Genomic DNA, 15,845 nt, shown 5'->3' on the forward strand with positions numbered 1-15,845 from the left:
ATTATATTGTCTTTTTTTGTTTTTAACTTTTTTATGTTCCAGGTATTGAAAGTTGCACATTATGACATGGATGGTTTTTACTTTTCAATACCAGAAACGGTAAAAAAAAAAAAAAAAAAACCTTTGTATTATGAATGACTAAAATATCCTTGTAAAACAACTCCCCACCAAATTCCATCCTGTTCTTCCTTGTTTTCATGACAACTCGATCACCCAAATCACCATTGTCTTGCCCCTCTTGTTTTCATCACACAACCACTTGGTTATGGCTAGACCCTGATGCTCGTACAAACATCATTTTACAGTCCAAAAGCTATCCGCAAAAAAAGGCACCGTGACAGCGTGACTTGTTACATTTAAGTGAACATAAAAAATACTAATATCACAATATAGAAATATTTGATGAGTATCAATATAATTATTCAAAAAAAAGTTGGTAGGTGTTCAATTAAACTATGCTCTTTTACTTTATTTATATTTTAATACAAGCTGATAATTACACTTTTGATGATGATTATTATTATTATTATTATTATATCTTACATAAATATATTGTACCTACCCCATATTGTCACAAGTGGCTTAGGTGTCCAAAGTCATATAGAGAATTTTTTTTCAATATGTAAAAGAAGTTGAAAAGGATTAAAGGTAATCCACAAAATAATAATAAGCATGCTTAACCAACACCACTCAAGTCTGGCCAAAGCCATACATGATTTCATGGGTCCATGGTGCTTGCAAGAATCAACAACACCGAATGTCTAGATTTATAAATTCGAGTTTACAAACACACTATCACGAGCCACCCTCGGCCCCTCTGCATATTGCAATTATCATTGATTGATTAAACCACAAGAGTCTGCAAAATTTGAAACATGGGATTATAATCATGTAGGCGGTTGCCATGTCCCTGGTCTAAACGAGGCACCCGATCCTGTAGGCTCTGCTGACCTGTAAACAAGTATAAGTATAGTTAAGAGGTGATAACTGGCCAAATAAAGTTCAGCTTTTCACTTTTAGAAAAGAATAGAACACTTACTCTGGTTCTTGCTTTGCTTCATTTTTAACCTCTTTCTCCTCTTGTATCTTGGTACTCCTGTGTTTGGAAATTCAAATTTAATTAACATAAAAGAAAGATTGATATGCTAATGAGCTAAAATTGACAAAATATTTATCGATAGGTCAATTGAGTTACCGCTTGCTACTTGTCGCTTCAGATGCTTCCGCGGATTTATCAACTGGGAGTTGCTGAATAAAACTTTTTAGGTCTGGACCATCGCCTTTACCTGTACAAATGTAAATATATGTTTTCAGTTAAAGTTGTAAGTTTGTAATTAAAGTAAGAAAGAAAAAATGTAGTGTACCCATGCTTGTTATTTTACGACCAGTGCCTTCCCTGGCTTTCCTTTCTTCCTCTTCCTTCTTGAGAACTTGATCATACAAAAGAAATTATTAATTAAAGATTTCACATAATCAGGTATGAAATAATAATTAATAATAATAATAGATAGTATTAGGATATGAGCAAAGGCTAGATGACACCTACGGGCGACGTTTTCTTTAACACGTTGACGCCTTGCCTCCAGGATAGCCATCTCCTGAAAACAAACATGATGAATTTGTCAATAGATAATAAACGAAATCCAGAATACATCTTCACATGCAAGATTTAGGTATCTTCTATGAAAATTAGTTAAATGGTAGTTACTAGTGTTTAGGAAGTGATAATCTCTAAGAACATAACCCTTAACCCAGTTATTTTGTGAGAAATTGTATTGACCACGACCTACCTCATAAATGATTACCCTTTCATTTTCTCAAATTCCAAACACACCACCAAATCCTCACCATGTCTTATCTACATATCCAGATTCTATCCAATTTCCACTCAAAATATTCTGTTGTACAACATTTTATTACAAAAAAGCACCAAATCTTAACAAAGTCGAGCCTTGGTCAGTTAGTGTACTTCATAAACTTGGTTATAAATGCGATTCTCCAACCACCAAATCAAACCTGCTTAAGAGCATATATCGTATACACTTGCAGCCAAAAATTACATAAATCCAATGTTTATGGAAGTGTGAACAGGTTCAAGGCTAGATTAGTAGCTAAAGGGTTCACTCAATCCGGTGGCAGACTCAGGATTTTTGTTATAGGGAACCAAAAATGGACCAGTCAAATTGGACCGGTCAAATAACGATAATTTATTAATCAATTTTGTCTTGTTTTTTCTTGGAATATTTAACAATAATTGAGTTATATTGTTCCAACTTAACAGATTTATGAAAGAAATAAAAAAATCCTTCACATCCACATTGGCCTCACACAAATAGTCAAGTACCTCTACTTCTAACAGTTTGGAATTGAGATACTCTCTACTTTCCATGCAAAAACATCCAGGCTCAAAGAACAAATAACAGCATAAAACAAAATAATGTACCTAGAAGTTCATTGAATACTCAATATGGACATTGCCAATTAAGTATCAGCTGTAATTTGTAATAAAAGATTGATAATCTAACATTCTTAAAGCTTTGAAAGTGGTAAAGTCCAACATGGTGTAAGACCTATATGTAAAGTCATCTAAAACTTTGAAAGGAAACAAGTTGAAGGGGACGACTAGAAGAGAAATTTGAGTACTAAATGAACTTCTAGGAAGATTAGTATGTTTTATATTATTATTTCTTCTCTCAACCTTTATGATTTTGCATAGGAAGAAGAGAGTATCTTAATTCCAAACCATTAGAAGGGCAGTTGACTAGTTGTGGGAGGCCAATGTGAATGTGAAGATTTGTATTACTTTTAAAAATTATTGAGAATTGGCCATAATCTATGAACCTGGGAACAATATAACTCAATTATTTTACATATGTACTGAAAAAAACACAAAAAAGAAATGGTCGAGATGATCAAAACTTTTTGTTTAGCATATTTAGCCGAACAAAATATCATTATGTAACCCGTTTGATCGGTCCAAACAAAATGAGCCAAATGTCAGCACCTCGCTTTTGTTTTTGTCTAGGATCACTTTAAAAAAGAATTTGTCAAATGTAAATAAAGATATCGTTATTACTGAGCTGAGTTTTCTGCTCTTTCACCCGCTCTTTGTCTTCTTTCTTACAAAGACCAATAAGAGTAAAAACAGCCAAAAAGATTCACATGGCCAACACAGTCAAAGGCTGAGATTTACCTCTGGTGTAGGAGCTATCTTGCGCTGCCCATTCAGCCAACATATCCATTCAACTACAAAGAAAGAAAGTCACAAACAATGCTTTACATGACAGCCTTATTCGATTAAAGCCTAAACATGCCCAATAATTCATACTTTCGTAAGCAAAAAAGCTTCTACTTTGCAACAGAAACACGAGATCATGGTAGTGCAAAAAGCATGCAGGTATTCAAGTAAATTATTATTGTTAATAGATACATCATTAATAAATGAAAAAGATTCACATACTTCTCAAGACCATGACAAACTGTTAATTTAAAAACCACATGTAAGGTATGATGTAAAACCTACCAAATAATAAACTTAACTTTAACTAATATGCTAGTTGCACAGTAGGTTGATGCTACATGATAACAGAAAGTGGTAAAGTTGCAGAACATAGGGTATAAGTTCCTGGTGGCTATCCCTTTAAGCAGTTATAATTGCAGCAATTTTATAATTATAAGAGGACTTAATATAAAATGCCTGAAAACAATAATAACTGTTGTTTGAAATCCAGAGTTACCTGGAACGGATGTTGAATCAACTTCCCCTTTGAATTCTACCCACCGCTTCTCCTTCACTGTCGCAACAAAAAGATATTATCATACAAGATTATAAAATGTATTTGTATATTGTATTTCTACAAAATGTCTGCAATATGATGATTATAATTTATATGTGCACCAATTTCCTAATTAGCAAGTAGCATGTTGACATATCATAAGATACAGGTGGGTCAATAATATTTTTGAATATAAACCATTTCTATCCTACCAATATTGAGATGCAATTGAGTTTATACTCTTCCCACAAACAGCATAATACCTTATAGATTGTATATAAGCAAAAAAATTGAAGGCACACGCAGACACACTTCATGTCTCCAGTTTACTAAAATAGCTAGCAAACACTTTGAAATTACTTTATTTATATTCTTTTTCTATTGCAAGACTTGTACATTTAAACGAGTAGTGTTTACATCAAAATAGAAGGCAAACAGGTAATAAACTGCGTCGCTAGCCCTTTTTAGATAGCAAAACTAAGTCACTTAAAAATTACAAATAGATCTGTCATATCATTGTTGGGCCCGACTAAGTAGCTCCGCAAACTCAGGTGAGATGAAACCAAAAGTATCAAATGCAAATGGTATAAATACGTGTAGGTTGTCAAGGCACACTTTCGGTCACTATGCATGAAGCGGCTCTTATCGCAGTGCTACAGCATTGCATATGTGTACAAGTACGAATTGCATATGTGTTGTAAATTAGATTGATTAACAACAAAATAAGATTGATTTGAGTACAAGTACGAGTTGCATATACATGTTGTAAATTAGGTAACTGTAATCAACAATTAGCTCAATTTAGGAACAAACATGAGTCACACAGATCATACAGCATTCAATTTTTATTGAGATGAAATTTTGTAAGAAGTAAAGAAAGAAAGAAAGAAGACGCACTTACTGATACCGTCGATCTGTTCAGTACGAACATAATATTGATTTCCTGCTTTATCGGCTCCGATATACGTCCGGTTTCTGAACAACCCTGATAACCGAGACCATAGTTTTGGCATTTCTTCTCCCACTAGCTTAGCTGCTGTGGATGAAATATAAATAATTAGGGCAAATCAATCAAACAAGAACTATGATCCAAGTCGTAGTAATCGCTACCAGATTTGGTGTTATTAAGGGTATGATTGGGATTGTGTATGGAAAATGGTTTATTGGTTTTCAAAAAGTCATTTTAAACAACATGGATTTTAGGTTTTTTGAAAATTGCTTTTTAACATTTTTAAAAAGTTAAAATAAAAATAATCTATGTGATTGTCAAACACATTTTGACTTAGGCTATTCTTTATGGTGAGGGCTTCAAAGCCCCTCCATCGTGACACGTCAGCGCCACGTAAGTATCGCGGGCATCGAAGACCCAACCAAAGGCGCCCCACTATGGTTCAATGCCCAAATGCGCCCATATATATATATACATATATATATATTATGCATATGTATGTATGTGTGTGTGAGAGAGTGGGGCTTCAACCGCGCCGACCGTTCAAACGATCCCACCCTCACTGCCCAGCCTTCAACGGCACCCCTCTGTGGTGTTTGCCGCCCACCGCGCCCCAAAAAACTCACAATCCGCGCCCCATAGCGGATAGCCTTATTGGCTTTTTGAAACACATCAAAAAACCAATAAGCATTTTTCAAGTTCAATCCCAAACATGCTCTAAATGTTCCCAAGGTGGGGTTGGGACCTAACCGGTTTCCTGTGAAAAACAAGTCTACACGAAACCAGTTTAGTTGTGACCAATCCAATCCGTTTGTTAATTATACATTTTTTAAGTTTGTAAACCGGTTTTTTTCATCCCGATATTTGGTTATTCAACTTACCGATGAAGAAATATATGTAATAGCTTAGGTTCAGCCATGACTACTAAATGAGAATGATTAAATACCAAGCGATGACGTGACGACAATTAAACAAGAAATATAAAATGTTTTTATTGATCCTTTTGTTTTAAATGTATTTCAATTTATGTTTTTTTAATGTATTGTGTTTATTTAAAATATTAGTGTTTTTTAACTTAGTTATGGGACATGTTCTTTACCCGGCCTAGTTTGGTTTCGAACCTAACTCAATTCCAACACGCTTCATTTTTTATTTTTCCAATATAGAAACCGGTTCTACTATGAACGGGCTTTGAGTTTTATTGACCATAATCAAAACCAGTTCGTTCAAAACTAGTTTTTTTATTGGATTTTGTTTTCCTATCTACTAGTTGTCTAATTTAAAGGAGAGGAATGCCATCCTTCGATTTACATATATGAATACATGTGCCAATAATAAATAATAAGTTGATTTTTAAGCATAATATTCTGCATGTTAGTTCTTTGGAATAATAAAATTATACTAGTCATTTAAGTATCCCTATGATATACAAAGAAGTACTCTTATATACTTTAAACGTGTCCAATTGGTCAAGGCCATCCTATCACTTCGTTTATCATAATCAAAATTTCCATGTCGTTTCGTGTTCTGCTAGAACTTCATTTAGAGTACTTTAGAGTTTAGACTATTCCTGGTAGAGTGTTCATGTTTGATTAAGCTTCTTGCAATTTTATAATTTAATATTTCTTATTATTATTACATATTTACATGTTAGCAAGTAGCAACAGCCAACAAACAGGCAAACAACTTCACTCTCATTTAGTTTTATTAGCCCAAATCCATAGTCATACCCCATTTCAGGTTCTTCATTTAGCCCAATATAACTAAAAGCACATATGCGTTTTGTTTTATTTGATTCAGCTCAAGAGTGGAGTGCAATAATTTAATTTTTGTAATTTTATACGAAGATTTTTTAATGAACTATTTAATGTTTTCAGATAATGTATACATGTTTTTGGATTATTAAATAATAACAAAATGTGTATTTATTGTATCTATAAGTGTCTATTATGACTGATAAAATAAATAAATAAATATAATGATGACTAAAATAATAGTAATAGTAAGTAAAATGCTTTTGAAGGGTTAAATATTAAGTTAAAACTAACATGGACTAACCTCTTAACCAAATTTAACATTAATTTAGTCATATGACCCAAACTTGTTACAAAATCAAAACCACACATCCCAAGCTTGTTAGTTTTAAACATTAATAATACCCAACTATGTTTATTTCTCAAACCACAAAGACTATCCACGTTTAACTCTAAAAATAATGAAATACAAAACTTGTTACTAAAGAAATGTGTCTATTGAAGTAGAAGATGTTTTTAGAAAGAAAAAAAAACATGTAAGAAAAAAATATTTACTAACAAAAAGAAAAGAATAAAAAAAAGCCTTAAGAATAAACATATACATGATGCTTATAAAAAAATTAAGCTTTTATAGTAAAAGAAAAAAAGAAAAACAAAAGGTTAATTTAGATACGTTAATATTAGCTATTCCAGCCTTAGCCGAATGTTAGAGGCTCTTGCCTCTTGAGGAGAAAATCTTCGGTTTAACTCCTGGCATGACGTATATTATTAGTGTACTTTAGGGATACAAGTAGATCGGTTTGTAAGTCGTTATTGAATAACAACAACGTTAAAAAGAAAATAAGCATGTTGTAAATTAATAAAAGTGAATGCTTTGGTATGTTGTCTTTTGTCAAAGACTATACATATAATTGTGTTGAGGTGAAAGGGGGAAGCATGATATTTGCATTAAACACGTAACTAAATATGAATTGACGTTCTTTGTAATATGTCTAAGCTGTCAACACCAAATTATAACTTCGCTTTCCATCTCTTTACAAACGCTCTAAATAACGTGTCTAATTTTACATGACATGATCTTAATAATATCTAGACTTGAACCATTTAAATACTTGATGATGTTAAAGTAACATAAATCCATTGGTGTTTTTAGTTGATTATTGCTTAAGAAAATTTACAAATGTTCTTTTATAAGAGAGAGATTAAAAAATTGTGCCCACAGAATGAATTCCATAATTGTCTCCTACAATCTCGTAATCAAAGTTATCAAACTTGTAGATATGCCGTTTAGTTGGTACTACATGTCCTTACGTTTAACAAAAAAGATGACACTAGTCATCTAAAATGGGGACCAAATATTTCAAAATTTTATGTGGCCCAACCAAGTATTTGAAAACAAAAAAAACCAGCCCCACAAAATATTTGTAAAATTATGCGGCTCGGCCAAATATGAGAACAAACACCTGAATTTGCAATTAGGTCCCTTGGCTATTGGTTGTTGATCAAAAGAGGAAAACTAAAGTTAAGGGTGGGTTTTGTGCATTCGCAATAGTTATAACATTATATAAAATAAATGAAACTGATCCGGAGGTCATGAAATACAATAAATGATCTCAGACACAAAAAATAATGAAGTTGTTAATTTGATTTAATAACGCTAGACCGAAAAGGAAAAAAACTTATAACGGGTCAAGTTTTCAAGTCCGAAAATTGACGAATATTACACCCTCGATAAGTGAAGAACACGTGTGGTTGTGGCAGGTATTGGTGGGATTTTGTACAATTTCACTGCCTTCATATAGGTAAACTAATTCTCTTCGTACTCTTTTGGGCAGGCTCATGGCTTTCTTCTTCTTAAACCATGGTAGACAGCAGTTGTTGTTGCCTCAATCTCGTCTGGCATCGAAAGTACCGATATTATAGCATTTGGCTTCTCGTACCACCAACATTGTCTGTTTTGCCCTCGATGGATCGTTCGTCCAAGAACTCACGCATTTTTGTTTGGTTTGCCTTAGTGGAGATTTCCTAGGATACCACTGTCCTAGTACTACTCCCACTTGGGCACATGAAGTTTTCATCTGTTCCACAGCCAACGCGTCAATACGCTTTGGTGATATATGAGGTGAGACATTCTTTATTAACCATGTATCTCTCATTGCCACATATGATATGGATTTTCCTAGGGTGTTTTACAGTCCCCCTTATGGACTTCTTGTCCTTGATGAGGTTTGCTCCACCATCTAAATATATGGATGTTAGTTTGCTCAAGGTGTTCTCATGGACACCCCCTGGGGACTCATCATTCTTGAAGTGGTTTGCCCCACCATTGCGAACGGCTCGTGAGTCGCTCTGATATAATTTTTAAGATTTGTCCCTCGTACCTCCAAAATTGTTCGTTTTGCATGCCCTGATGGAATATCCATCCAAGAACTCTTAATTTTTTTTTGTTTGCGTTTGTGAATACTTTAATGGAGGTCACTCATCCTGGTAAATATTGTTTTCATACCACAATCAATGTGTCACAACGCGTTGGTGATGTTTGAGGCAGAGCCATTTCTTATTAACCTTGAATCTCTCCTAGTCACAGGTGATGTGAGATTTGCATTAGGTGTTACAACTAACGAGTTTGAACAAAATTGGGTAACGGATATCGTGCCGAATGCATTGATTCGGTATTCATAGGATATTTATATCAGTATCGGTGTTTTGGTATGGTATCTACTTTGAAGTAGAAATTATGAATATCGGCAGTCAAATTGCCTGTATGTATTATTAGGGACAATTATGTAGTTTAAGTTATTAAAATCTAGTTTTCTCATACTTTAATACTAATATTTAACATGTGATTAATACCTAAAGCTAGCTTTACTTTAAAGAAACTATTATTTTTTATATGATTTCTTTTTACAGAAAGATACCCAATTTTTAAATGCTTTCTTTCAATTTGAGCTTGCTTAAACTAACAAAATAAAATATTTTTTTTCTCTAAAATAGTGACCTTTTGTTGACAAAGCACATATAAGGGTATAACTAAATTACTAATAGTTGAGTGTGGTAATATAAAAGTAATTCCTATAAAGCACATGAAAACAGTAGCTTGTCTGTCTTTTCGCCAAACTAACAAAATTATAAACAGAGAGCCCATAAACAATATTACACGTATTTCTTAATCTATCGAATGTAAGTTACAAAAAACAAATAAAATGAGTATTTCTTAATGTCATTTGCTCTTTGCTCACTCTAGTTTTGTTGTTGCCGGCACTCCACAACCTTCCGTCCATCGCTACTACAATGATTTTTCAAGGTGCCGCATTCGAGAGAGAAAAAAACATTGGATCAGGCATTTGTGCGAGGATCCAGAAAAGAAAAAGAAACACACACAAACATATCTGGCGTGGATGTTGGCAGGCATTTTTTAGGGTATAGCACCATCCTTAATGTTCATAAGGTTTATGATATTTAGAAGAACTAATTCCAGAATGGGTGATCCATTGAAATCTTTTCGACATGTGTATAAAGCCAAAGTTATAAACTTTACGTGGACAAAATAAATAATATTGGTATGTACGAGATACCTATCAATGATCCCCAGTTCAAAGTTTGAGGTGAGGATCGGTCACCCGAACTCTCAAAAGACTTTATTTAAAAGGGGTAAGTATTTAATTTAAGTCGGACAAAATGTAGGAGTTTCAGCCTTTCAGGTCATGTTAATTAGTTTTCTCACTTTATGATGAGTTTCTTTTTAAGAGAATTGGAGATGATCTGATCAACTAATGGTCCGTCAGTGATCCTAATAATAACCGTAAAAAAATGTATGAGACTAAATATAAATTAAGATTTGGTGTGACGTTTATACTTTTTTAAAGTAGGGTTTAAATATTAGCTCATGCATGTGTTCTTTATACTTAGACACACGTGAGTATTTTAGACGCACATGTGAGTATTTTTATACATGAAATGTTATTGTGATTGTTCTTATTAAATTTAGTCAAAAGGTTTTTTAGGGTTTTTATTGCTTCTTTTAGGGTATTTTTGGGCATAAATTGAATTTTTTTAAAGGGTTACACTTTTTAGGGGTAGTTTAAGGTATAGACTGGGTAGTTGAAAAACCCGGTTTCGGGATAGAACCTACTCCGGTTTTCGGGTATAAATCGGATCAGGTGCGTGTACGTGTTTTGGTACTAAAATGCATACCCTATCTATACCCCACGGGTAGGGTCGGGGGTACTGGTTCAAGTATAAAAAACCGGTTCCAGGTATTTTTCAAATTCATGTTTTTTCTGCACCTCTAAAGATATGTATATTATACATGAAAGTTAAACTAACCAACTTTACAAACACGAACGCACCGAATCACCAACCAATCAGTACACTATCAATTTTAACGAGTAAACAACAACCAAATATTAAAACTTCGCCAAGTCTCCCACGTTAATTCCTCCACTTTACTTGGTTTTTAATCCATAAGAACCCAATCGACTTCATACCCCTCACGACATTCGATTATTAAACTAACTCTAACCAAAAGACAACTTAATTATTTTAAATATCAACTGATTTAATCATCAAACTTTAACAATACTCGAAATTAACTCAACCCTCTCACTATCAAAACCCTCCAACTCCTTCAAAGCCAACTCCCTCCACTTCTCTAAAAACTCCATTTCACCCCCTTCACTTAACACCCTTTGTACTTTCCCCACAAACTCTCCGTACCTTTTCAACCTTTCAATCTCCTCCACATTCCCACCACCCAAAATCGCCCCACACGCGGCCCCACAACCGTGCAGCTGTCTATCCGCACTCCCAACCATCCCTTGCACACCAACCGCACGTGTAATCTCAACAATCACACGCAACACATTTTCGGAACTCGTTGCACCAACTGACCCAGCCAACAACTCAAACCCGAACGGCATAATCCCATCACCGGTTAACAGCTCGATGTTCGAGCCGAACCGGTGCGGGATTTCGCCAGACCGGGAGGCGTCCCGGTCGGATAATATGAGGTTGTCATGGGTGTAAATAACCGCATGCATGAGATGTATTGCTGACGCGGCAACAATCGCGTCCTCCCGCGCGCCCCCGACAACCTCGCACGCGGCCACGCATAGAGCGGAAGCCGAGGTTTTCGGGGGCGCGAATGTTAAGTAATGCATGGGTTCGAAGACGGTTAAGGGTTCGCGGATTGGGATGGATTTTTTTAAGTGGGATTCGATCTGGGAGTGGATGGTGTCCCAGTATGAGAGGCTGTGTTGGGTGGTGGTGTTGGTGTAGGCGGATGGTGGGTGGGTGGAGGATGGACGGGTGAGATTTGTTTGGAAGAGTGGGAGGTGGATTCCGGCCATTGTTGGTGGGTGAGGTTGGGTGTGATTGGGAGGTGAATGTGTGCGGAAGTGGGTATAATAAAGGCGTTAAAGTGACAAGATGCAGTGAGACGCGAACCCACTACACCATGTCTGATAAGAATAAGCTTAGCTATTTTGAAATTATATAAAAAAACAAATAAAGGTAAATGGAGTTAAAAGCATTCACATCCCATTCCATATATTTTTCCTGTAATTTAGCTAAAAAACATAATTTCATAAATTTATCTATCATTTTCAAAATTCTTTCACATTTTATTCCCTATTCATGTCTATAAATTAATTTTTTATTATTTTTTTCTCTTTTGTTTTATTATATAGTAAATGGTGATTGGGAGATACGTGATATATTATATGGTATGGATAAAAAATGAGTCCCTATATTTAGGGATTTACTTTAGTTGCCATATAACTCATCCATATAATAGAGAATGGATTGGAGAGGTGATTTTGATGATTTTCTTAAAATTTACCTTAAATTATATGGGTTTAACAACTTTATAGAATGGATTGAGAATGCTCTAATGAAAGAAAAATCTAGAAGGGTACTTGACCATATTTTATTGTTATTAATATTAATATTATTTAAATTAATAAAACCACATTTTACATTTTGAAAAGCAGATGTACACAGAAAACGGCCTACGAAAATGACTACATGAATCAGCCAACGAAAATGGCTACATAAAACGAACAGAAGCATGAGGCTATTTTGAATTTGCACTTAATGCTATCCACTTGATCCATACAAGTGGCTATAGCAACCTTGGTCTTTAGGGTGGTTAAATTGACCAAACGAATTGTTTTTTCCATATAATTCTTGTGTCATGGTCTTCTAAAAATTTACGTCATCATTGCTATAAATCATGTCCAATTCTTTGCTATTGTTTTATATTTTATAGCTTCTAGATGAAAAGGAGTGAAGATATGAGATACAAAGATCGAGAGGAAAGCCCGTATTCAAGTTAAGATCATCTCAAATCAACACAAATAAAGATGATTAATGAGTTGTAAGGTTTACCACTATAGATTAACATTCTAATGGAATGGGAAAACATGGAATATATGCGAGGAGAATAAAACAATCAGGCAAGTAAAAATAAAAGAAAACCTCACGTAAAAAAATTAGATGAGAGATAAGAAAGAAGTATGACAAAGAAATGGGAGAGTGCTTGCGTATAGTACACTAGTTACAAATCATTTTGTAACAAATAGATTGTTAAATTTTGATTTATAAAAGTCTCCATTAACCTGTTTAAATGATTTACTCTAGTATTCACTGTATTCCACATTTATGAAAGTAAAATATACTTTCACCTTTCAAACAATGTAAAAGGTTGTTTGTGTTACAATTTAGGTTTGGGTTCTTTTGGGAACATCGTCACAACACATTCGAGTAAAAAACTAAAAATGATGTGATAATAATTAGTTGTTTGAAAGGTATATTCATATACTTATAGGTAGTGCCTCTTCCACCATAAGACTAGTTGTTATGGGCTACTGTCCTTGACTATGTTAACCACATTAGATGTCAAATGCTAAAACGGGTAGGACTTGAGGAACGTCGGGGGCAAGAGCGCCATTGGGTTGTGGGTTTGAAGAAAGGTGGGTATGGGCCCAGACTCGTTGCTATCCAATTAAATCGGTTTTTCATGGTTTTATTAGATAAAAAAAATTATAATGTTAAACCGTTATATGTTTTTCATTAAAAAGTTAGTGACATCTGATCATGGGCATTGGAAGACGAAAAAAAAAAGTATTGGTGTGGTCATGTACGTAATTTGAAAGCTATATCTAATATCTTCCATTCTTTATAATTTCATACGAATTGGAATAATATTTAAAAATATATGTAAATTATTGTTATTGTTGTGTTACTGTCATCGTTCCTTCCCATCACATCGATGCATTTATAAATAAAAAGAACGTGCAAATATGTCCATTAAACTAAGGGACACATAAGTTTTCCACGGGAGGAGGTGATTCAATAATTGACATTCAATAAATAAAAGCCCTACTAACCCCATTAAACTCAAACTACTAATCAATCAAAACGTATTACCATAATTCTTTCCGGTTTAACCTAATTCCACGGTACCGGCCTTGCTTGACCCATTCTCAAACTTTATTTTGTCCGTTTTAGACCGCAATTTTATTAAAAGCTAAAAAAAGAGAGATCAATTATAAGAGGCGGCAAATAGCCCAGACATAAAGAAAAAGAAGATACAAGTTACAAAACAATCAAGTAAACATGCGAATGAAGTATTCGAAGCTATGATCATCAGAATATGTGATTTCTCTCTCTCTTACTCACTCACTAGGATATGAGATCGGTCTCTATATTTCGTTACCTTGAATTCATGTTGTTTTAAACATTAAATATTTTTTTTTCCAGTGTGTTAATTATTTTTTTTATCATAAGCTATATGAGTGTCACCACTGTCTTCTACGTTGACAAATAAATTAATCAATGTATTGTTAGTATCGTAACGATTTTAACATATACCAACCAAATGTTTCACCGTAACGCGATGGGTAAAAACCTAGTTATGTTCAAATAACTATTTCATGTATAATAGGGATATTGGTTTTTAATACTCCCAGCTTTCCCTCGTTGGTAGATAACACTCCCAACTTTTGATTTGTCACCCACCACTCCCAACTTTCACCTTATTTTCCTGTAACACTCACCGTCTAAATGAACACTAACCTCGTTAATGTTTTGGACTAAAAATGTCATTCAAATTAGTTGAGGGGGTAAAACAGAAAATTTATTTTTAACACACAACCTCCATTTCCGGTGGCCTCGTTTTTCCGGCGACCTCGTTTTTTCCGAAGAATTTGAGTTTTCTGGCTATCTCGTCTTTCAGAACACCATATCCATCATTTCACCGAGCTTCACATATGAATTTGACTTTTCCGGTGAGTTGCAGGTTTTCGGCGAACACCATATCCATCGTTTCACCGCCCACCGCCCCAAAACCGCAACCCCCGCCCCCCTCCACCACTAGTTTCTCACCCAGCCACCTTCCGGGATCGCCTACGTGCCGGAATATCGAGTTGCAGGTTTCCGGCAAGCACCATCTTCATCATATCTCCATCGATGTACAATTTTTATGATCTCCATCACCTTTTTACACCTCTGAACCATCTCCATTTTCTGAAAGACGAGATAGTCGGAAAGCAAATTCGCCGGAAAAAAAGAGGTCGCCGGAAAAACGAGGTCACCGGAAATGGAGGTTGTGTGTTAAAAATAAAATTTCTGTTTTACCCCCTCAACTAATTTGAATGATATTTTTAGTCCAAAACATTAACGAGGTTAGTGTTAATTTAGACGGGGAGTGGTACAGAAAAATAAGGTGAAAGTTGGAAGTGGTGAGTGACAAATCAAAAGTTGGAGTGTTATCTACCAATAAGGAAAAGTTGGGAGTATTAAAAACCAATATCCCTACATTAAATACAAAAATTATGTTGTAGTCAATAAAGGTTGTGTATTCCATTTGTTGACTACAATTCCAGCCACCGCGTATTAAGACAATGTATAGTTGATGTTAATGGAGTTTTTATGGGGGGGCGTTTTGCATCATGTGACGTCACAGACTCACATCATTATAGGTGCTTTTTGTTAAAAAATGGATATAGTGGATTGAACCCCTATAATCATTACTTAACTATTATAATTTAAATTAAATATAAATTAGATAAATATGTAACAGTGTGTTGTTTTATATCGGTTGGGGAGAAGTACGAAGTATTCTTTATAAGAAGGTAGATACTTTCTCCATCATAACGCGTTTGGGTACTTAATGGTAGTGGATGAGAGGATAATTTCACAGTTAAGCGTATTCAGGCGAAAATAGTATCAGGATGAGTGACCTTCTAGGAAGTCTCCACCTAGGCAACCAAAAGCAAATCCGTGAGGCAATAGTGATACGTCTGAGGGTCGGTCCGTGGGCAACAACAACATGCTAAGGTTTTAGGCCTACACTTAATTAAGACC

The 15,845-nt window shown here is 34.7% G+C and overlaps 1 protein-coding gene and 1 pseudogene across 1 annotated transcript; both read right to left on the reverse strand.

Moving 5' to 3' along the window:
• Positions 1–635: 635 nt before the first annotated feature.
• Positions 636–4,800, reverse strand: LOC143599899 (uncharacterized). The gene is made up of 8 exons (XM_077077738.1): positions 4,678–4,800; positions 3,738–3,794; positions 3,194–3,246; positions 1,547–1,598; positions 1,365–1,430; positions 1,196–1,286; positions 1,040–1,096; positions 636–951 (listed from the first exon to the last, which is right to left on the reverse strand). Exons 1-8 carry the CDS (start codon positions 4,787–4,789, stop codon positions 888–890), a joined length of 552 nt encoding a protein of 183 aa, XP_076933853.1. The 5' UTR covers positions 4,790–4,800; the 3' UTR covers positions 636–887.
• A 6,216-nt stretch (positions 4,801–11,016) lies between these two features.
• LOC143599902 (heterodimeric geranylgeranyl pyrophosphate synthase small subunit 2, chloroplastic pseudogene) lies at positions 11,017–11,879 on the reverse strand (annotated as a pseudogene).
• Between the last annotated feature and the right edge of the window lie 3,966 nt (positions 11,880–15,845).

This window comes from Bidens hawaiensis, unplaced genomic scaffold (genome assembly GCF_021521415.1).
Source record: "Bidens hawaiensis isolate Kalapana, Puna unplaced genomic scaffold, B.hawaiensis_p1.1 tig00053071_1, whole genome shotgun sequence".
NCBI classification, from domain to species: domain Eukaryota; kingdom Viridiplantae; phylum Streptophyta; class Magnoliopsida; order Asterales; family Asteraceae; genus Bidens; species Bidens hawaiensis.

Coding starts and splice junctions, on each gene's coding strand:
- LOC143599899 (XM_077077738.1), bottom strand. CDS start 4,789: ATGCCAAAACTATGGTCTCGGTTATCAGGGTTGTTCAGAAACCGGACG. Junction 1,287..1,364: donor TCGTAAAATAACAAGCATGG/GTACACTACATT, acceptor ACATTTGTACAG/GTAAAGGCGATGGTCCAGAC. Junction 952..1,039: donor GAAGCAAAGCAAGAACCAGA/GTAAGTGTTCTA, acceptor ACTTGTTTACAG/GTCAGCAGAGCCTACAGGAT.